This window comes from Globicephala melas, chromosome 9 (genome assembly GCF_963455315.2).
Source record: "Globicephala melas chromosome 9, mGloMel1.2, whole genome shotgun sequence".
NCBI classification, from domain to species: domain Eukaryota; kingdom Metazoa; phylum Chordata; class Mammalia; order Artiodactyla; family Delphinidae; genus Globicephala; species Globicephala melas.
In genome coordinates this window covers 72536275-72559866 of record NC_083322.1, presented here as the reverse complement: position 1 = coordinate 72559866, position 23592 = coordinate 72536275, and the positions used below count along the sequence as shown (strand labels likewise).

At 36.5% G+C, this 23592-nt stretch overlaps 1 protein-coding gene across 1 annotated transcript in view; it reads right to left on the bottom strand.

Moving 5' to 3' along the window:
- The window catches only part of ABCB5 (ATP binding cassette subfamily B member 5), a 111626-nt gene that overhangs the window by 68268 nt on the left and 19766 nt on the right, over nt 1-23592 (bottom strand). The window contains 4 exon segments of the mRNA XM_060305017.1: nt 9958-10128; nt 21280-21425; nt 21428-21482; nt 22773-22898. Of these exon segments, the coding sequence (XP_060161000.1) occupies nt 9958-10128; nt 21280-21425; nt 21428-21482; nt 22773-22898 (498 nt within the window).

The window sequence follows — 23592 nt, the reverse complement described above, 5'->3', positions numbered from 1 at the left end:
AAACTCAAAGACAAGAAAACAAAAGACCACTCAAAAAATGGTATGAGGATAACATGTGAACAGACACTTTAACAAAGAAGAGATATGGATGGTCAATAAGCACATAAAAATGCTCAACATCATTAGTCATCGGGATAACTCAGATTAAAAGAAAAATAAGACACCACTACATATTTCTAAAATCAAAATTTCCGGATATATCAAGTATTGACAAGTATGTGGAGTAGCTGGAATTCTCATATATTATAGGAACGTAAAAGGAAAATAGTTTTGCACTTAATTAAAAAGTTAAACATACTCCTATCATAAGATTCACCCATTCAAATCCTAGGTATTTACCCAAGAGAAATAAAAGCTCATGTCCACAGAAAGACTTACACGTGAATGTTCAGAGCAGCCTTACCTATAATATTTAAAACCTGCAAACAAACCAAATAACTCAAGTGGGCATCAATACCAATAGCTCAAACTGTGGTATATCCATATAATGGAATACCATTCATCAACAAAAAAGGAAGGAACTACTAATACATTCCACAACATGCACGAGTCTCAAAACAATTATGCTTAGTGAAAGGAGCCAGACAGAACAGGATACATACTGTCCGATTTCATTTACATAAAGCTCTAGAAAATACACACTAGTCTATAGTGGCAGTAAACAAATCAGTGGCTGTTAAGAGTCAGGGAAGAAGCATTGGGAAGGTTGGGATGCAGTGATTACAAAAAGCATGTAAAAATTTTTGGGAGTGATTGGTTGACAAGCTTGACTGTGGTGATGGCTTCACAGGTATACATATATGCCCAAACTTTTCCAATTGTATACTTTAGTATGTGCAGTTTATTGTGAGTCAATTAAACCTCAAAAAAGCTGTTAAGAAAAAGAAAGTCAAACAAAAGAAACATCAGTACACAGCAACCCAGCTGGCCATGCTTGAAGTTCTGCAAGAATCCCCAATGAGACTGAGACATTTTAATGAATGTTATGTAAATATAATGAAAAAGCGGATTGAGGAGCAATTAACTGCATTGTAGGTAGGAAGATTTCTTTTTCTTAACTTCAGCAAGGTCTGATAATGGACATATGTGAGTTTCTATAGATGATATTTATGTGTAACATACTCTGCGGTAGAAGAGAGGTCTAAGTACTGCAATGCTTAGTGCTTCCTTTATTTTTCATATTGCCAAACACAGACATTTTATTAAACTGATGAGTGGATAATACTTGGGGAATGATTTTTTATTTGCTTTTTGTTTTCCTCAGTCTCTTATTTACTTTTATGTGGTAATTCTAAGCCTTGCTTATATAAAAACATTCTTATGAATGGTATGAAAAATTAGTAAAAAATGTAGTTAGCTTTTTCATTTTAGTTTTTTTAAATAAAATTTTTATTTTAGAATAATTTTAGACTTATAAAAAATTTGCAAAGGTAGCACAATATCCATGTACCCTGCACATAGTATACTCCAGGGTCAACATCTGAGATTTCTATAGTGCTTTTGTCACAACTAACAAAATAATATAAAACTAATTATTAACTAGACTCCAAACTTTATTCAGGTATCCTTAATTTTTATCTATTATCCTTTTTCTGTTCCAGAATCCTCTCCAGAATACCACATTGCATTTAGTCATTATGTCTCCTTAGGCTCCTCTTGGCTGGGACAATTTTTCAGATAGCTCTTATTTTTGAGGTACTAGACAGTTTTGAGGAATACCTGTCACATACCTGATAGAAGGTCCCTCAGTTTGGGTTTGTCTGATGTGCCTAGTTTTTAGGGGTAAGACATTCAGCCTATACTGATTCCCTTTCTCTCATTCAAACTTGAAGTTTGAATTCTATTTTGGGTCTTGGAGACCCTAGGACTTAATTACAGTGCCTTAAAAGATAATGTTAAGAACACTGTTGTTGAGTGTGAATGCATTAGAAGAACTATCACTGCAAAAGTGAAAACACCCAGATACCCAGGCTCCCGGCCCATATCTCTCCCATTGATTCAATTACATTTCCTTGAGGTTACAAATATTATTTCCTAAAAGCAAACAGAGCTCAAACCTTATTGATGAAACTATGTTACCAATTAGCTCAATGGTTTTCACAGTACTAGCAAACATTTCTTAAAACAAATTAATGCATATGAAGTTTAATTTAAAACTATAAAAGGGCACATATAACACATCATACTCAAAGGAGAATGTGGGGAGAGAGAATGCTGTAAAATGAAACAATTAGGAGACTGCAACTAGAAAAGGTCAAGAATGGTGTGCAGCCTCTTGTGACAGAATCAGAATCACAAGGTTTCCTGGTGCAGGTTTGTACTATTCCAGCCCTTCTCGTCTTCAAAGAGGGGCTCACAGGCATTTTTATACACATATATTCTCATATTTCTTCACTTATTAGGCATTACACATGGTGCAGGTTTACTTATTTTGCGAAAGTTCATACTGTTGTCTGACACCTGAAAACAGACAATAAGTGATGACCATTTCTACATTTGTGCCTTAGTGTGCATTGATGTTCCCCAGATGGGAACGGCCTGAGCTTACCCATTTGTATCATCTTTATGCTGCCAGGCTCCTGGCCTAAACTACAAACATTTGAATAAAGTCTATGTTATGTTACAAGTTAATTTGTTATATCATGAATTAGTGTCTGAGTATATGAAATAAATTACAGAAATACCTAGTACTTTAAAAGGGAAAAACTGCTCCAAAGGCCTATCAAATGAGCCTACAAGTACCATACACACTTAAGGTACTATAAAGTATACTACAAGAATACAACTTCACTACATCATATGTGTGACCTAAAACTTGATATAATAGCCATAGGGGAGAAAACAATTTCCAAACTAATCATTTCAGACTTAAAACAGAGAAGAGATTTTGGAAGCCAAGGCCTCTTAGAAAACTGATCAAAGAAATTAGAGCATATGCTTTGTCTTTTAGCAAGAATTACTGTAAAGATAAGGAAGGTAGTGCAATCCATTCCACTGTTTTCCTCAGATGCCTAGGTGTGATAGATTTTCAATATGTCTTTGTTGCTATTATTTCTTCTAGAAAGTACCAATTTGAAAGGATTTCCTAGCATCTCCTCTCCTCCTTCACAGTTTATACAAAGCTAAAAGCCACACAATTAGTTATATGACCAAAGAAAGGTCAACAGGAAGATCTGTACTTGACACTGCTGGCATTTTCAGATTACTTCACAATTCCATGCACAACCATAAATCATCAGGTAATTAGCTTGGATTTTGAAATAGAGGGTGCTTTAAAACATTCCTCCCAGAATTGCTAGGGCAGAGATAAGGGCCTGAGGAGACCAGCTAGCTTCTCACCATTGGTGGCCATGGGCCTTGAATAAGTGTGGGCAACAGGAAAAGAAAGGAGAACAATGCAAAGCTGTGAGCATTTGAGAGGGCCTGCATTTGACTGCTGGGTCAGTTAACAGGAGTAATATACTCTCTGGAGAAGCCTGGAAACACAGAGTTCTAGTGTCTCACAGAAAGCATAAGGTGGGAAACCTATGGGACCACAAGTTCCCACTGACTGCCTCCTAGAAAATTGCCTCAGGTGGACTTGGGGCCCACTGATAACATTTGCTCCATGATGCAGTCCTATGGTCTTCAAACTCTTCTTTTTTAAGATGAAAAATCCTTTCATCAAATGAAAGCACATGTGGAAACTGGATATATGTAAATAAACCATACAGGTTAATGAGTAACTCCTCTATATGAATTGTTGATGGCGGGGGTGGGGGGAGGTGCAGCCCTACCTGATCATCTACCTCACCTCCCCACCTTCTTTCATACCTCAAGAGGCTCCTGGAAAACCGTAGTACCCAATACTTCAAAAATACAGTCTGACAAATCTCTCACTACTCTTTAACAAATTTCCACATCTTTTAGCTACCAAATTTTAACTGATCATCTACTACAAGAAAGTCTCTATGGTAGTTATATGGGGAATACAGGGTTTTTGGTGTCTTAACTACATCATTATGATGTTGAAAGCCAATTGGCCTGGCATTCTTCTGGGTCAATATTGGTACCGTAGCTGAACAATATGGAATTACTGTCACATCACTATGCCTGTCTGAGAATGCTTTCTCTTTTGTAAAACATGGTGACAAAAAGAAAAATTTCAGGCACTTAGAAGCTATATTTAATAAGGGACTCACTTCTTCACCAATCTCTTCCTTTCAACTTGCATGTGAATATGTATGCATGCTTAGGTTAAGACCCTTTAGAAAAGAAAACACATTCAAAATCTAAACTCTTTGCTGAGTTGAAGCCATGTGTACTACCTAATTAGGAACTTGGAATAGTACACTATAGTACAATGTTTTCTTTTTATAGCCTGGAATCTCTTCATTCTCACTTCTAAAAAACTTAACAAACAACTGAAGATAATAAAATTATTTATAGTCACTTAATACCATTTTCCTTCTCTTAAATTTATTAAAAAGCTACTATTTGTGAAGAAGTTTACAACAAAAAGCAAATGATGAAGTAAACAGTGAATAAAAAAACACTACAATAATTAGCTCATCTTTCTTCTAGGAGGCAATACTGTCTTACCTAGCTCAGAGTGCTGACCAATAAACAATACATTAAAGATGTCTTATTTGGTAAGAGTTAGGATAATCAATATTTTATATAGGAGTTTTCCTTATTTTTGGGGGAGGACAAAGCTTAGGAATAATTTAAATTCACAGAAATCACTAAGATAAGTATCCGTATCATGGGAAAATACCTTGCTGTATATTTTTAAGTTTTTTTCCTATGTTTTTTAAAGACTTTGAAATGTCCTGCTAAGTAATAATGATTTAAATTCATTTGTGGAAGAAAAATTTACTAGCTATATATACAATAGGGTCAAAATAAGCAGCTTAAGGGGACAAAAACAAGTCTATTACAGTCCTACATAGCAGCTTCAATTTGGGGTACAATTTGAGTTTCTTTTCTAAGAAGGCAGTGTGGTTTTGTATAGAAAATAGTTGTTCTTTTTTTAATGCTGGTAAAGTACAGATAACATGAAATTTACCATTCTAACCATTAAAACTATTTTTTATTGACATATACCTGACTTCCAATATTGTATTAGTTTCAGTTGTACAACATAGTGATTCAATATTTTTATAGATTATACTCCATATAAAGCTATTATAAAATATTGGCTATATTTGCTGTGCTGTCATTCTAACCATTTTTAAGGGTAGGGTCCTCCTGGATCTGAGAGGTCAATTCCTTCTGTGTCACTATCCTTTTATGCTCAGGCTTAGATCATTCTTTTTTTGTGTGGTAAAATAACATAACATAAAATTTTAAAGTAATTTTAACATTTTTAAGTGTACTTTAGTGGTTTCATGTATATTCACATTGTTGTGTAACCATCACCACTCTCAATCTCCAGAACTTTTTCTTCATCCTATACTGAAACTCTGTACCCTTTAAACCATAACTGCTGATTTTCCCTTCCCTTAGCCCCTGGTAACCTCTATTCTACTTTCTGTGTATGAATTTTACTATTCTAGGTATCTCATATAAGTGTAATCATACAATATTTGTCTTTTTGTGTCTGTCTTATTTCAGTTAGCATATGTCTTCTAGGGTCATCCATGTTGTAGCATGCGTCAGAACTTCCTTCTGTTTTAAGACTGAGTACTATTCCATTGTATGTACATACCACATTTTGTTCATCCGTTCATCTGTCAATGGACATGCGTTGTTTCTACCTTTCAGCTATTGTGAATGATGCTACTGTGAACCTTGGTATACACACATATCTGTTTGAGTCTGTCCTTTCAGTTTTTTTGATTACATGTCCAGAAGTGGAGTTGCTGGATCATATAAGTAAGTCTATAAGAGGCTAGTTTAAGAGCGATCTGGTTTCAAATTTAGCTTCAAACCCTAGCAGGTGTATAATCTTGAGGCAATATACCATGGTGGTTATATGAATGAGCTACAGGGCTGACTGTCTGGGTCTAGGTTCTGACTTCATTGCTTCCTATCTACTACTCAATCTCCGTGCTTCAGTTTGCACATCTGTAAAATAGGAGAATACATGTACGAATCGCATTGGGTTCTTGTAAGGATTAGTTATTATTGTTCATTTGTTCCTTTATTACACCTAAAATAACGACTTATGAATGGCTTCAGGGGGTCTGTGAACCCCTCAATATTATATATAAATCTTTCTGTACAAGTGCACTTTTAGATTTTTCGGAAGAGTTACAGTGGTTTATTTTTCCCTTTCTTAGTCAGATTCTCAATGGGACCCTGATCTATCAAAGGGGGAGAAGTGCTATCCTAAAAGAAGTTAGTGGCCTATAATTTAACACCAAGCCTTATAAATGTGAGCTTGATTAAGCAAGCTTGTAAAATGTCCCATGATGCTTTGGGATGAGGTATTCTCTGTGTTGCCTTTGTTCTCCTGGCTAAATTCCAGCCAAGGAAATCCCCTTGCAGCAATCCCTTGTCTGTTCCCAACTATTATAGTATTGCTACAAATGGTAAAAAAGAAAAAATCTAAAAAATTCCCAATTCCATATATAAAGAGAAAGTAAGATATCTGACAGACACACCAAAAGTGTGAGTGTGTGTGTGTGTGTATGTATAATAATTAACCTAACTTCAGCTTTGGAAAACCACTTCTTGGGCTTAATATAATAAGGTAACCCACAGCCTAATGTAATATACCAATTTACTTATTAATTCTCCAAGTAGTATAAACATAATGTAAGGCGCCTCAGAGGAAGACAAACAATGCACCACATGAGAAAGAGAAGTGATGATAAAGAAAAGCCTATGAGGGCTGCAAAAAAGCAGCTCAGTCTCTTCAAAGCATAAAGCTGTGATGGAAACCCATCTTTCATAATTAGCAAAGGGTCTTTTTAAAGGTACTCCATTAATGTGGTGTAGCTGAATCTCCCTTAATAATAATTATTCCTTAGATTTGCATACTACTTTTAACATTTCAAAGAGATTTTACAGGCTTTATCTTAAAATCAGTGTGGGCTTCCTCTGCTTCCCCAGGGGCCTGCAGGTGTTCACTGCCACGACTCCTCATGGTAGGGTAACCTGGAAGCCTGCTGCATTGGCATGCTGGGTCTAAACAAGTAGCAGAGTGGAACTCCATAGCTTGCAGTATAGATCTTTATCCACTAATCCTAAGTCCTCCTCTTGAACAAGATTAGTGAAGCAAAACTAGATTGCAGCAAGCCTAAACTAAGAAGTCCAGAAAAGAGCACTTCAGGCCTTGGAACTATTCTGCATCACACTCATCCAGATACTATTCAACAAATATTTATTGGCTGTCTAATAGTGGCCAGGCATTGTTCTAACGCTGGGTATGCTGCAGTTAACCAATTAATGCCTTTGACAACAAAGAGTAGATATTCCAGTGGAGGAAGGGAGATAACAAAATAAACAAATACATATATAGTATGTTAGCTGATGAAAAGTGTTAAGGTATGTTTAAGGGGCAGCCAATGTGGGGTAGAGTGGTAGGGTGTCAGGTTCCAGGAGGAGCTTGGTACCCAACTCCATAGAACCTTGTAGCTACTGTAAGGAATTTGGTTTTTACTTAGCGTAAGAAGTGAGATAAGGAGGCATTGAAGGATTTGAAGCAGAAGCACGACATGATCAAATTTACATTTTAATAACATCGTCTGGCTGTGGTGTTGAGAACAGATTGAAGTGGGCATGAGAGACAGCTATTGCAATAATCCAAGTGAGAACAAGAGTGATATTTCCCTCATGCCCCTTTTCAATCAAAACCCACCCCCTGCCCCAGTAAACTATTGATCTGATTTTTTTTATCACTATAGATTAGTTCTACTGGTTTTGGAGTTTCATATAAAAGGAAGACAATGAGGTAATGGAGAGGAGGGGCTGGGAGGATATCTGAAGGCTGGCTCTGGAGGGAGGTGGATGCAGCATTCACCAGTAAGAAATAATACATTTTATTGTTCCCTCTTTGTTGGTTAGTGGTTTACATGGTATTTTGAGCTATAAAACAATCTGTCAACTGCTGTGGGTTAGGCCATGTCATGCCACAGCGTCTGAGAGTTTTTAGACAGATGAGCAGAAACAAGACATGTTGAATGCCCTACTCTCCTTAGGTGGGGACCTCTTTAAAGACTCAGTTCTGCAACCACCATCTGTGTAGTGGGTGTACGGGACTGTCATGGCACTAGAGTGTTCATTTCCTTGCCTGTATTTTAACTCTCCTCTTCACCACAAGTCAATTATATACTGAAGCATATGTATTTCATGAGTTTACTGCACTACTTGTCACCTCATTTGCTACCATTTACCCTCACTCCATAAAAGATCAGCAAAGTCTATTTAAAGCAGTTTCACACCCATACAGCTCTACAATGTTAATTTAATTACACTCTTTAAAAACTGGAAAACAATAACATAATTGAATTTTAAAAATATATACTTGGAATAATAGCTTACAAACATTTTGTATTCTTTTCTTTTCGCTTATGATATAGATTTCATTTCTACCAGTAGGAAAAAAATATTTATTAGTTTATCATGTCACTAAGCAACTGTTTATTTTAAAAGTCTGAACAAGTTTTGATTGCCTGAAGTGATTAACATATTGGATGAAAAGACAATGGGTACAACATTTAACCTCTAAACAACTTCACAGCCTATTACAGTATTTTAAAAAAATTTTATATATGTATATCAATTATATCTCAATAAAACTAGAAAAACTGTAATTTGAGATGGTTAAGTGTAATCATTTTTCAGTACGTTCAAGCCCTAAGTAACTAAACATCACCGTTAATAAACACAATTTGAGTGTATTCTATAAATAGAGCCCTGTCCTAGTTACTAAGTATAAAAAAATGAATAAAGTATGAGACATGCTTTTGAGGGAATCATCGTTTCTTCTCCACCAAAATGAACCAAATTGGCAAAGTGTCCACAATGAAAATGGATTTTCATATCACTTGCTTATTTTATGAAAATAAGAAATATCATGAGCAACATGTGGCACTCTCATCATTTGAGATGGAAACAACGGTAAAAACTTATAAAATCTGATCTGTAAGTTGATAATAGTAACTAATAGATTTTTCAATAAGCAGTGGGCAGTCTGGCTGCCAGTATCCATTTCTGGTCACACAAAATCAGTGTTTAAAAAGAAGAGCCTGTAATTTTCTTACAGAGAAAAACACAACCCATTTTCAGACAAGCACAAAGTAAAAAGTTCCATTAAGCCTTCTGAAGAGTTTGAAGGTTATGATTTAAAAGAGTGTTCGGCCACTGAAAAAACTATTCTGTGGCTTTTCATATCACCAAAGGGCCAAAGAATTGGCCCTTTACCATACTGCACTGCATCAGGGAGGGTAGTATCACCAGGGAGGGTGATACTACCCTCCCTGATGCAGTGCAGTATGGTAAAGGGCCAATTCTGCATTGTGGCCATGAATCATGTGTAATAGCTTGCAATGAGCAGGAAGTCAGTGCGAGGGCCCCAGGGCTGTTGAAGGAGGATGGTTCAAGGTCAAGGCAAACCACACTGTATGCTTCTCCACTTGAAGTGAAATTAAGTTAAAATGAGTACTCTAGGGTTGCCCAAAGAGGAAAAAATGGCCAGAGAAGAAAATCCCACGGGTGTATATGGAAGAGACAAAGGGTGGATGCGATTATAATTCTGATAGTGGTAGAGGTGTGGAATTACTCTGGGGAGGTGGGAAGTGCAGACCTGTTGGAATGGAGGTATATATGGGATGTTTGCTTGGATATGAGCCTCATATATATTTTTAACACTAAGTATAGCATCTTGTTCTTTCTTCCAAATCACTGCATCCATACCTTAAGGAGGGCTCTGAAATTAATAAATAATCCGCTATGGAGCCATACTTTCTTGTATTTAAAAATAATGCTGAAAGAAGAATATGAAAATAATAAATGAATCTTCTCACTTACCTTCTCCAGTGTGGCTTGAACCATTGATTCGCTTTCTGTATCTAGGGCAGAAATAGCCTCATCTAAGATCAGAATCTTCGGGTTTCGAACTAAAGCTCGAGCAATCGCGATTCTCTGTTTCTGTCCTCCACTCATTTGAGCTCCTTTTTCCCCTACCAAGGTATTAAATTTCTAATGAAAAATAGGAAGGAAAACAGAAACAGAAGGCAGCATGGTTAGATGATTAGAATAGGAAATGGCAATCACAGTTGTGTTTTAATGCCATTTTAATCTCTACTTCAGCCTGGCTGGTATTGACTTATCATTTGTTCTTTGTAAAAACAAACAACTATTTTAAAAGAGTGTAGTGAAGAGAAGCCCTAAGAAAAATTTGGCTAGGACTAAAAGACATGAGAACATAGGATAATCAAGGATTTTAAGGAAGATTAATAATAATCTGAACCGATTTTCAAAGTTTTAAAGACATTTTTTGAATGCACTGGTATCTTTAAAAGAAACACTATCTGGACTCTGTTGAATTGATCTATTTGTTTTTCTTTCACCAATACTGTACTGCCTTGATTACTGTAGCTTTATAATAAGTCTTGGAAAGTTGGATAGTGTAGTCTTTTAACTTTGTTCTTCTTCAACATCGTGTTGGCTATTCTTGGTCTTTTGCCTTTCCACATAAACTTGAGAATCAGTTTGTTGATATTCACAAAATAACTTGCTGGGATTTCGATTCAGATTGCATAGACTCTATAGATCAAGTTGGAAGAACTGACGTTTTGACAATATTGAGTCTTCCTTTCCATGAATATGGACTATCTCTCCATTTATTTAATTCTTTGATTTTATTTGTCAGAGTTTTGTAGTTTTCTTTATATAAATCTTGTATGTATCTTGTTCGATTTATACCTAAGTATTTCATTTCTTAGAATCCTAATATAAATGGTATTGTGTTTTTAATGTCCAATTCTACTTGTTCATTGTTGGTATATAGAAAAGTGACTTTTGTATATTAATCTTGTATACTGCAGCCTTGATATAATTGCATTGTGTACTTTTTGGTCTGTTTTCTTTTATCTAGCATAATATTTTTGAGATTCATCCATGTTGTGTGTATGAGTAATTCACTCCTATTTATTCACAATGTGCATCTATCTTGGGTTGCCAGATTTAGCAAAAACAAAAACACACCAAGAACCATGGAGCTCAGTTAATTTTGATTTTCAGGTAAATAATGGAATACTTTTTTAGTATATTTCATACAATACTTGGGATATACTCATACTAAAAATTATTATTTATCTGAGATTCAAATTTTACTGAAAATTCTGTATTTCATCTGGCAACCCTATATAAATCACAATTTGTTTATACATTCAGCTGCTGATGAACATTTGGGTTATTTCCACTTTTTGAATATTATGAACAAAGCTGTTATGAACATTCATGTACATGATATTCTTGTAGTCATATTTTCATTTCTTTTGGAAAAATATGTAGGAATAGAATGCTGAGTCATAAGTGTTATGTTTAACATTATAGTAAACTGTCAAATTTCTTTCTAAAATGATTGTACCAATTTCACTTTATTCAGAATGAAAGAGAGATCCAACTGCTTTATATCCTAACCAGAAGTTACCATTGTTATTCCTTTTAATTCTGGCCATTCTATTGAATGTGAAATGGTATCTCATTGTGGTTTTACTTAGGATTTCCCTGATGACTAATAATGTTGAATATTTTTCATGTATATTTTCTCATTTGATTATTTTTTGGTGAAATGTCTGTTCAAGTTTTTGTCCAGTTTTTATTTTATTTTATTTTTTGGTCTAATTACCATTTTGCAAAGTTCTTTATATATTCTGGGTGCACATCCTTTGTCAGGTCTGTGTATTGAATATTATCTTTCACTCTGTGTCTTGCCTTTTTATTTTCTAAATGGTATCTTTTAAAAGGTTTTAATTTCAATAAAGCCCAGTTTATCATTTTTTTAACTAGTAAGTGCTTTTCCCAGAATTTTTTGCCTACCTTAAGGTCACAAAGATTTTCTCCTAAGTTTTTATTTCTGAAGTTTTATGGCTTAAGTTTTTACAATTGGTCTAAGATTCATGGCAAATTATACGTGTATATAGTATGAGGTAAGGGCCACATTTCTTTTTTTTTTTTTCCCATATGGATATCCAATTTTTCCAACACCATTTGTTGAAAAGACTTTCCTTTCTCCGATTGAATTACATTGACCTTGTCAAAAATCAATTGACTAGGTATGTGTGGGTCTATTTCTAGACTCTCTATTGTGTTCCACTGACCTAAAAGTCCATTGTTATGTCATTACCACTGTCTTAATTGCTGTCTTAAAATTAGCTATTGTAGGTCTTCCAGCTTTGTTGTTCTTTTATCAAAATTGTTTTGTCTATTTTTGGTCCTTTAAATTTCCAAATAAATTTTGTAATCAGCATGTTGATTTCTGCACATGCAAAAAGACTGCTGGGATTTTGATTGAAATAGCATTAAACTTATAGATCAATTTGGGGAGAATCCATGCCTTTAAAAATATTCAATCTCTAAATCAACGAATAAGGTACATCCTATTTATTTAGGTATTCTTTATTTTTTATTTTTTTAAACATCTTTATTGGAGTATAACTGCTTTACAATGGTGTGTTAGTTTCTGCTTAATAACAAAGTGAATCAGTTATACATATACATATGTTCCCATATCTCTTCCCTCTTGCATCTCCCTCCCTCCCACCCTCCCTATCCCACCCCTCTAGGTGGTCACAAAGCACCCAGCTGATCTCCCTGTGCTACGCAGCTGCTTCCCACTAGCTATGTATTTTACGTTTGGTAGTGTATATATGTCCATGCCACTCTCTCACTTTATCACAGCTTACCCTTCCCCCTCCCCATATCCTCAAGTCCATTCTCTAGTAGGTCTGTGTCTTCTCGTCTTACCCCTAGTTTCTTCATGACCTTTTTTTTTCTTTCTTTTTTTTTTAGATTCCATATATATGTTTTAGCATATAGTATTTGTTTTTCTCTTTCTGACTTAGTTCACTCTGTATGACAGACTCTAGGTCCATCCACCTCACTATAAATAACTCAATTTCGTTTCTTTTTATGGCTGAGTAATATTCCATTGTATATATGTGCCACATCTTCTTTCTCCATTCATCTGTCGATGGACACTTAGGTTGCTTCCATGTCCTAGCTATTGTAAATAGAGCTGCAATGAACATTTTGGTACATGTCTCTTCTTGAATTGTGGTTTTCTCAGGGTATATGCCCAGCAGTGGGATTGCTGGGTCGTATGGTAGTTCTATTTGTAGTTTTTTAAGGAACGTCCATACTGTTCTCCATAGTGGCTGTACCAATTTACATTCCCACCAACAGTGAGAGAGGGTTCCCTTTTCTCCACACCGTCTCCAGCATTTATTGTTTGTAGATTTTTCTCCCTTTTCTTCCTTCTCCCTTTTTTTCTTGATGCATCTGGTTAATGGTTTATCAATTTTCTTTATCTTCTCAAAGAATGAGCTTTTAGTTTTATTGATCTTTGCTAATGTTTCCTTCATTTCTTTTTCATTTATTTCTGACCTGATCTTTATGATTTCTTTCCTTCTCCTAACTTCGGGGGTTTTTTGTTCTTCTTTCTCTAATTGCTTTAGGTGTAAGGTTAGTTTGTTTATTTGAGATGTTTCTTGTTTCTTGAGGTAGGATTGTATTGCTATAAACTTCCCTCTTAGAACTGCTCTGCTGCATCCCATAGGTTTTGGGTCACCGTGTTTTCACTGTCATTTGTTTCTAGGTATTTTTTGATTTCCTCTTTGATTTCTTCAGTGATCTCTTGGTTATTAAGTAGTGTATTGTTTAGCCTCCATGTTTTGTATTTTTTACAGATTTTTTCCTGTAATTGATATCTAGTCTCATAGCATTGTGGTCGGAAAAGATACTTGATACGCTTTCAATTTTCTTAATTTTACCAAGGCTTGATTTGTGACCCAAGTTATGATCTATCCTGGAGAATGTTCCATGAGCACTTGAGAAGAAAGTGTATCCTGTTGTTTTTGGATGGAATGTCCTACAAATATCAATTAAGTACATCTTGTTTAATGTATCATTTAAAGCTTGTGTTTCCTTACTTATTTTCATTTTGGATGATCTGTCCATTGGTGAACGTGGGGTGTTAAAGTCCCCTACTATGATTGTGTTACTGTCCATTTCCCCTTTTATGGCTGTTAACATTTGCCTTATGTATTGAGGGGCTCCTATGTTGGGTGCATAAATATTTACAATTATTATATCTTCTTCTTGGATCAATCCCTTGATCATTATGTAGTGTCCTTCTTTGTCTCTTGTAATAGTCTTTATTTTAAAGTGTATTTTTTCTGATGTGAGAATTGCTACTCCAGTTTTCTTTTGATTTCCATTTGCATGGAATATTTTTTCCATCCCCTCACTTTTAGTCTGTTTGTGTCCCTAGGTCTGAAGTGGGTCTCTTGTAGACAGCATCTATACAGGTCTTGTTTGTGTATCCATTCAGCCAGTCTATGTCTTTTGGTTGGAGCATTTAATCTATTTACATTTAACGTAATTATCAATATGTATGTTCCTATGACCATTTTCTTAATTGTTTTGGGTTTGTTATTGTAGGTCTTTTCCTTCTCTTGTGTTTCCTGCCTAGAGAAGTTCCTTTAGCATTTGTTGTAAAGCTGGTTTGGTGGTGCTGATTTCTCTTAGCTTTTGCTTGTCTGTAAAGGTTTTAATTTCTCCACTGAATCTGAATGAGATCCTTGCTGGCTACAGTAATCTTGGTTGTAGGTTTTTCCCTTTCATCACTTTAAATATGTCCTGCCAGTCCCTTCTGGCTTTCAGAGTTTCTGCTGAAAGATCAGCCGTTAACCTTATGGGGATTCTCTAGTATGTTATTTGTTGCTCTTCCCTGGCAGCTTTTAATATTTTTTCTTTGTATTTAATTTTTGATAGTTTGATTAATATGTATTTTGGTGTGTTTCCCCTTTGATTTATCTTGTATGGGACTCTCTGTGCTTCCTGGACTTGACTATTTCCTTTCCCATATTAGGGAAGTTTTCAACTATAATCTCTTCAAATATTTTCTCAGTCCCTTTCTTTTTCTCTTCCTCTTCTGGGATCCCTATAATTCGAATGTTGGTGCATTTAATGTTGTCCCAGAGGTCTCTGAGACTGTCCTCAGTTCTTTTCATTCTTTTCTCTTTATTCTGCTCTGCAGTAGTTATTTCCACTATTTTATCTTCCAGGTCACTTATCCGTTTTTCTGCCTCAGTTATTCTGCTATTGATCCCTTCTAGAGAATTTTTAATTTCATTTATTGTCTTGTTCATCATTGTTTGTTTGCTCTTTGGTTCTTCTAGGTTCTTGTTAAACGTTTCTTGTATTTTCTCTATTCGATTTCCAAGATTTTGGATCATCTTTACTATCATTATTCTGAATTCTTTTTCAGGGAGACTGCGTATTTCCTCTTCATTTGTTAGGTCTGGTGGGTTTTTACCTTGCTCCTTCATCTGCGGTGGGTTTTTCTGTCTTCTCATTTTGCTTAACTTACTGTGTTTGGGGTCTCCTTTTCACAGGCTGCAGGTTCATAGTTCCCGTTGTTTTTGGTGTCTGTCCCCAGTGGCTAAGGTTGGTTCAGTGGGCTGTGTAGGCTTCCTGGTGGAAGGGACTAGTGCTTGTGTTCTGGTGGATGAGGCTGGATCTTGTCTTTCTGATAGACAGGTCCACGTCTGGTGGTGTGTTTTGGGGTGTCTGCGGCCTTATTATGATTTTAGGCAGCCTCTCTACTAATGGATGGGGTGTGTTCCTGTCTTGCTAGTTGTTTGGCATAGGATGTCCTGCACTGTATCTTGCTGGTCGTTGAGTGAAGCTGGGTCTTGGCGTTGAGATGGAGATCTCTGGGAGATTTTCGCCACTTGATATTACTTGGAGCTGGGAGGTCTCTTGTGGACCAGTGTCCTGAAATTGGCTCTCCACCTCAGAGGCATAGCCCTGATGCCTGGCTGGAGCACCAAGAGCCTTTCATCCACACAGCTCAGAATAAAAGGAGAAAAAGTAGAAAGAAGGAAAGAAGATAAAATAAAATAAAGTACAATAAAATAAAGTAAAACAGAAAAAATAATTATTAAGAAAAAAATTTTAGAAAGTAAAAAAGCCCCCAAAGAACAGACAGAACCCTAGGACCAATGGTAAAAGCAAAGCTGTACAGACAAAATCACACACAGAAGCATACATATACACACTCACAAAAGGAGAAAAAGGGGGGAAAAAATATATATCTTTGCTCCCAAAGTCCACCTCCTCAATTTGGGATGATTCGTTGTCTCTTCAGATATTCCACAGATGCAGGGTACATCAAGTTGATTGTGGAAATTTAATCTGCTGCTCCTGAGGCTGCTGGGAGAGAGTTCCCTTTCTCTTCTTTGTTCGCACAGCTCCCCGGGGCTCAGCTTTGGATTTGGCCCCACCTCTGCGTGTAGGTCGCCCGAGGGTGTCTGTTCCAGCTCAGACAGGACGGGGTTAAAGGAGCAGCTGATTCCGCGGCTCTGGCTAACTCAGGACGGGGGGTGGGGGGTGGGGGGGAAGGGAGGGGCACGGTGGCGGGGCAAGCCTGCGGCCCGCAGAGGCCAGCGTGACGTTGCACCAGCCTGAGGCGCGCCGTGCATTCTCCCAGGGAAGTTGTCCCTGGATCCCGGGACCCTGGCAGTGGCGGGCTGCACAGGCTCCCGGGAGGTGAGGTGTGGATAGTGACCTGTGCTCGCACACAGGCTTCTTGGTGGCGGCAGCAGCAGCCTTAGCGTCTGATGCCCGTCTCTAGGGTCTGCGCTGATAGCTGCGGCTCGCGCCCGTCTCTGGAGCTCCTTTAAGTGGCGTTCTGAATCCCCTCCCCTTGAGCACCAGGAAACAAAGAGGCAAGAACAAGTCTCTTGCCTCTTCTGCAGCTTCAGACTTTCTCCCAGACTCCCCCCCGGTTAGCCGTGTTGCACTAGCCCCTTCAGGCTGTGTTCACGCTGCCAGTCCTCTCCCTGGGATCCAACCGAAGCCCGAGCCTCAGCTCCCAGCCCTCGCGCGCCCCTGCGGGTGAGCAGACAAGCCTCTCAGGCTGGTGAGTGCTGGTCGGCACTGGTCCTCTGTGCAGGAATCTTTCCGCTTTGCCCTCCGCACCCCTGTTGCTGTGCTCTCCTCTGTGGCTCCGAAGCTTCCCCACTCCGCCACCTGGAGTCTCCGCCCATGAAGGGGCTTCCTAGTGTGTGGAAACCTTTCCTCCTTCTCAGCTCCCTCCCACTCGTGCAGGTCCTGTCCCTATTCTTTTGTCTGTTTTTTCTTTTTTCTTTTGCCCTACCTAGGTATTTGGGGAGTTTCTTGCCTTTTGGGAAGTCTGAGGTCTTCTGCCAACATTCAGTAGGTGTTCTGTAGGAGCTGTTCCACATGTAGATGTATTTCTGATGTATTTGTGGAGAGGAAGGTGCTCTCCGCGTCTTACTCTTCTGGCATCTTGAAGCTCCTCTCTATTTAGGTATTTAATTTCTCTCAGCAATGTTCTACCTTTTTTACATAGAAGATTTACAGATCTTTCATTATTCTACTTTATATTTTTTGTTGCTATTGTGAATGCCATTTTTAATTTTATTGGTAGTTGTTGCTACTATTTAGAGATCTAGTTTATTTTTTTCATAGTTATAGGTCTTACTAAAGTTATCTATCTACTTCTCTTTGAGTGAGTCTTGGTAGTTTGTGTCTTTCAAGGAAAAGAACTTCATCTAAGTTAGCAAATTTATAGGCATATTTTTGTTCATTAGTATTCCTGTATTAACCTTTTAATGTCTTCGGGATTAATAGTGATGTACCTTCTTTGATCCCTGATATTGGTAATTTCTCTTCTCTTTTTCATTTCTTCATCAGGCTTCCTACAGTTTTACTGATTTTATTGATCTTTTAAGGAAACAGCTTTTGGTTTCAATGACTGTTTCTAATGTTTTTCTGGTTTTGATTTCACTGATTTCTGCTCTAGTCTATTATTTCTCTTGTACTTGCTTTGGGTTTGATTTGCTCTTCTTAGTCTAGTTTCTCAAGGTGGAAACTTAGTTTACAGATTTTAGATCTTTTTCTTTTCTAAAGTAAGCACATAATGCTGTAAGTTTCTCTTAAAGCAGTGCTTTAACTGTACGTGGACGCTTGAACAATGTAGGTGTTAGGGGCACCAACCCCCGTGCAGTTAAAAACCAAGTATAACTTTACAGTCAGTCCTCTGTGTCCACATCCTTGAATTCAACCAGCTGTGGGTCGTGTAGTACTACAGTATGTATTTATTGAAAAAGCAATCCACGTATAAGTGAACACATACAGTTCAAACTCATGTTGTTCAAGGATCAACTGTATTCCACAAATACTGATATCTTGCATTTTCATTTACTTCAAAATAGTTTTTTATTTTCATTGAAACTTCCTCTTTCTGCCATAGGTTATGTAGAAGTAGGTTCTTTAATTTTCAAATATTTGTGGATTTTCCAGATATATTTCTGTTATCGATTTCTACATTTTAATTCTGTTATGGCCCAAGAACATACTTTACATGTTTCCTTTGAAATTATAAGTTTTTTCTTCCAATGGTAAACTCGATAGCTAATGGGAAGCAGCCACATAGCACAGGGAGATCAGCTCCGTGCTTTGTGTCCACCTAGACGGGTGGGAAGGAGACTCAAGAGGGAGGAGATATGGGGATATATGTATATGTACACTTGATTCAGTTTGTTATAAAGCAGAAACTAACACACCATTGTAAAGCAATTACACTCCAATAAAGATGTTAAAAACAAAAAAAGAATATTGTTTAGCTCAGTGAACAGTCCATGTGCACTTGAGAGAAATGTTTTCTGCTGTTATTGGGTGGAGTGTTCTATAAATATCAGTTAGATCTAGTTGGTTGATAATATTGTTCAGGTCATCTATATCCTTAGTGATTTTTTGCCTGCTTGTTCTATCAAGTACTAAAGCCTTCAGCTAAAAATGTGGATTTGTCTCTTTCTCCTTTCAGATGTACCAGTTTTTCTTCTTGCATTTTGAAGTTTTTCTTAAGTGCATCAACATTTAGTTGTTGTTTTTTTTTTTGCCTATGGATCATAGTTTCCTGTTTCTTTGCACATCTAGGTATTGTAGAAGATGTACTGAATTCTGTGCATGAATGTTGAAGAGACTCTGAATTCTGTTTTCTTGAGAAAATGTTGATTTTTATCCTCATAGGCAATTCAAATATTGACTGATCATCTTGAAGTATGTAATCTTGGTTTTATGCTTTGTTGGGGTTAATCTATAGAAAGTCTCAAAACTTGGCAGGACCCAACATCCAAGTTCTATCTCCTTTAGGGATCTTGTCATGGCTTGGTTTTAGGATTTGTTAGAGCAGGTCTAGAGTCAGCCTTACTCTAAGGTGTGGTCTTTACTCCTAAGGTGTGACTTTTTTTGGTGTCTCAGCTATATGCCTGAGGTATTAAAAATGGTGTTAATGTGACCTCTCCACTCTGGCTGGGTTGTGTTTTCAACATCTCCACTATACTGCTTGACTTCTATCTCGGCTCTACTCTCGGCTTTGTAGCAGCTGCTCTGTGGTAAGCCACGGGTAATCTTATCCTCAGAGAAGGATTCCCAAGGGATGTCTACATGGACTTCTGCCCCCTACCTCATGTCCACAGCTCTCTCATTTTGCCTCTCCAGTTGTTTAAGCTGCCCTGAAATTCTACCTCTGCCTTTTAGCTCAGTGGGACTGCCATGTTCTCTCTGGTTTCCATTTTACAGAAATATGGTCAGAAATTTGTTCCCAGGAAGCATGCTGAAAATTCATGGACTTTCTTAATGAGTTTCCTTTCTCTCAGGAATCACAGTTTTGTGATATCTCTTATCCAGTGCTTGGAAACAATTGTCCTATGTCTCATATATTTTGGCCAGTTTTATGGGTGTTTATGGGAAAAGGCTAGCAAGTATCAGTTAATCCTAATATATTAATTCAAAAATATGTGTATATCATAGAAGGAGTAATGGTATTTATTTCTGAGTATAGTTTTCCCTAAATTTTCACCTATACGAATTAACCACTTCTGTAACTTTTATTTATTATTATGCTCATTCTTATTTCCCTGGTTAACCATGGCTGTGGAATTTAGTTTCTATCATAATAACCCAGCATCTTTAATTTGTTCTTTGGATTATATCTTTAGGATTTACTATTAGATTTATAGCAAGTGACATCTTTGTGTAAATATTGGACTTTTAGTAAAAGCAAGTCATAACTTATAGGGAATGACTTAAGAGGCACCAGAAAACTTTCTAATTCCAGGTGGGAAACTGAAGATCATTGGTGTTTTGAGGAAAGGAAGTCACTGAAAATGTCAAAAGGTCGAAGAAAGGAAGTCTTTGTTTTCCCAAACCACACGGCAAAGAATGACCTCAAGCCTTTAATGTTTTCTGTCCTAATTATGACCCTAAATAATGGGGATAGGTGGTAATGAATGGCAAACATAAGTTTTTATGAAATAAACAAAAGAGAACAAAATTATTATGACCTATGGAGTGTAGTTTGTAAAATATATCCATTAAAACAAACTTTTTTTGTTATGGTTGCCTTCTGGGATGTTGGAATTTTATTTGTGTTTTTAATTTCAAATCTCATCCTTTCATATTTCACGAGGTTTTCCCCACAACAATTTCAGAGGATGCCGATGAACAAATACTTTGATAAATAGAAATATTTTTAGAGCTCTCTATCAATTTTAAATAGCCATTAGGATCCTATATGTCCTAATACCCAAAATTATAGTTTACTGTATCTCTTTCCAACTATCATTTCACATGTCTTGTCCAATATTAGCTCCATGTACTTCTAAAGTCAATGGTATTTTTCCTTTGCCTTATCACAGAACCGATCTGAGCACTGTGTGTGACATTCCCACACTTAGCCACAAGATGGCGTTGCAAACCAACATTTTTGCAGATACATGATCTCCCTCAGCTTGCACTGATGATTTTGTTTCATATTTCTTTGTTATATTTTAACATATCCCTTATTTTTTTCTTTTCCATTTGCAGTGAGAACCAGTAAGAACTAAACAGATTAAAAATTGGACCTTTCAAGGATGTATTTCTTCTTTTGGTTGTTACCATGCTCTCTCATTTTCAGATGTGTCACCTAGGACAATGCAAAAATTAATCACACTCCCCCTACTCTGTAGATGTTATTGTTATTTAACTTATTTTGGAATATTTCAGTGCCTTACACTTAAGCTAAGGATATAGGCTACATAGTGTACTTACCATGGGGAACTGCATTATAAAATCATAAGCATTTGCTTCCTTTGCTGCTTTCTCAATGTCTTCATCAGTCACGCCATCTCGCCCATATCTAATATTGTTATTAATGGTTGTCCCCAAAAAAACAGGCTCTTGGCTGACTACTCCAAATGTTCTCGATAATGCTGCACATTTAAAGTTCTGATGTCGTTACCATCCACTGTGATCTGTGAATCCAAAGGAATGAATCACGTTGTGATGCCTTTCACTGCATTGGGTTAGAGTCCTTTTTACTACTGCAGAACATAAGCTGAGAAGCAGGTTATTTCAGGAAACAATGACTGACTATATTTTGATAAAATATTTATAGCATGTATAATGCCAATAGACTTTTTCTGGTAGTTGGGAATTAATAAAACCTAAAAAAAATGACTTAAAATTTGGCCAAACTACCTGAATATCTTTACTCTACGATCCACAAATTAGGTATTATGAGGATATATACTCTAGGAGCCACAAATATTGTCATGTAAACACATGTAAAAAACTGCAGTTTTGTTATTTTAAGACTGATGTGACCTTTGCACGTTTTTTCCAGGAAACATCCTTTCTTCCCTTCAACAGCCCACTCCTCTGCAAAAGGTAAAAGTGCATTCTATTCACTGCTATAAGTAATATTAAATGAACATTGTCTTCTCCATACATAGTACCATTACCTATTATCCCAACATACTCCAATGACAGAAGCCAAGGTTTGATAATTATAACTCTGGTATTTCACACCAACTGGTATTCTGTCTGGGCATGGATATTCTATGCAACTGCTTTATGTAAGGAATGCTAATCCAGTAATTTATTTATTCAATATTAGCATGGATACATGAGTCTAGTAAACTACAAATGAAGACTTAAGAAATCAAACTTAAGGTTTAGAAGAGTAGATTTTCTTTTAAAAATTACAGTTGAAAAACTGAATAGAAGCATTAAGAATTATGCTTCTGTGACTATCATAGTCTTGTACTCTATGCTGTTTACAAGGGTGAGAAAGTTAAGTGCAACATATGGATGACAGAAAAAAATGAGACAGTATATTTTCTACAGATATTATTCTTTTGGGATGTTTTGAGAAACTGAAATTCTTGATAAGTTCTGCGTACTACAAATTACTATTTTATTTTTCTCTATAGCATTTATTATCTTCTAACATATTATATAATTTACTTATTTTATTTATTGTCTGTCTCTACTTATTAGAATGTAAACTTGATGAGGGAAGAGAGGTTTTTATGCTTTGTTCACCAATGTATTCCCAGCACCTAGAAGAATGTCTGGCACTTTGTAGGTGCTCAATAAATATTTGTTGAATGGATGAATATGCAGTAAAGAAAACAATATGGTTTCTCTCCCATTTCCACTGTTAAAAATTAAAAGTTGACACAGGTGTAAGCTCTCTGTAATAGGTGGAATTTCCAAATCTTGTCGTGTGGACTGTGTGTGATCTTGCTAGGTGCACTTACAAAGTTGTCATCAGGATCACATAACCTCTGCAAAAGTTGGACTGCTGTATTCTTCCCATTGCCGTTGAGGCCAACCAAGGCTACTGTCTCTCAAGACTTAATTCTGAGATTCAGACATTTCAGAATCTATTTGGAAAGTATGGGGAAAAAATTCCATAAACTTGGATAAGAATATGATTTACCTATCTTCAGAAATGTAATGTATAATTATAAACAGGAAAAAATTCTCTGGCACTTAAAAACAAATTTAGATCTTATTACGTTTTTTTTCATGTATGTGTATAATAACCTACAAAATTTTGGAGAAAAACGCTAATCATCTCTCTATATAAAGAGGAGATCTAAATTGAGTACTTAAAGATTAATTAACTAGACACAGGAATCGTTTTTTCATATTTTCAACCAAAATAATTTATGTGAATTTCATGACTACGAAGTTAGTGAAAGTTGTATCTTCTAACTTGCAACAATTGAATGAAATCTTGCCAGATATCCCTGTGCGCTATTTAAGGAAGTTCTTTCTTAGAATATATGTAACATTGTTGCAAAACAGACTCCAAACTAAAACAATTGGCAGACTTCTTAGCGACTCCCACGAATAGGATTTCACCACTAGAAAGCCTCTTTTTCTAGCGGTGGATCTCACAGGGACATTTCAACTTAGGGGGAGTACTTCTACAATTTTCTCAATAACTGAGGGTTGTTACCAGCATTTAGTGTCCCAGGGACCTGCAATATGAGAGAAACCTCACAAAAATTACCTTCCCAAAATGACAACAGTAATCCTGTTGAGAAACTCTCACCTATCTTTGCTTACATT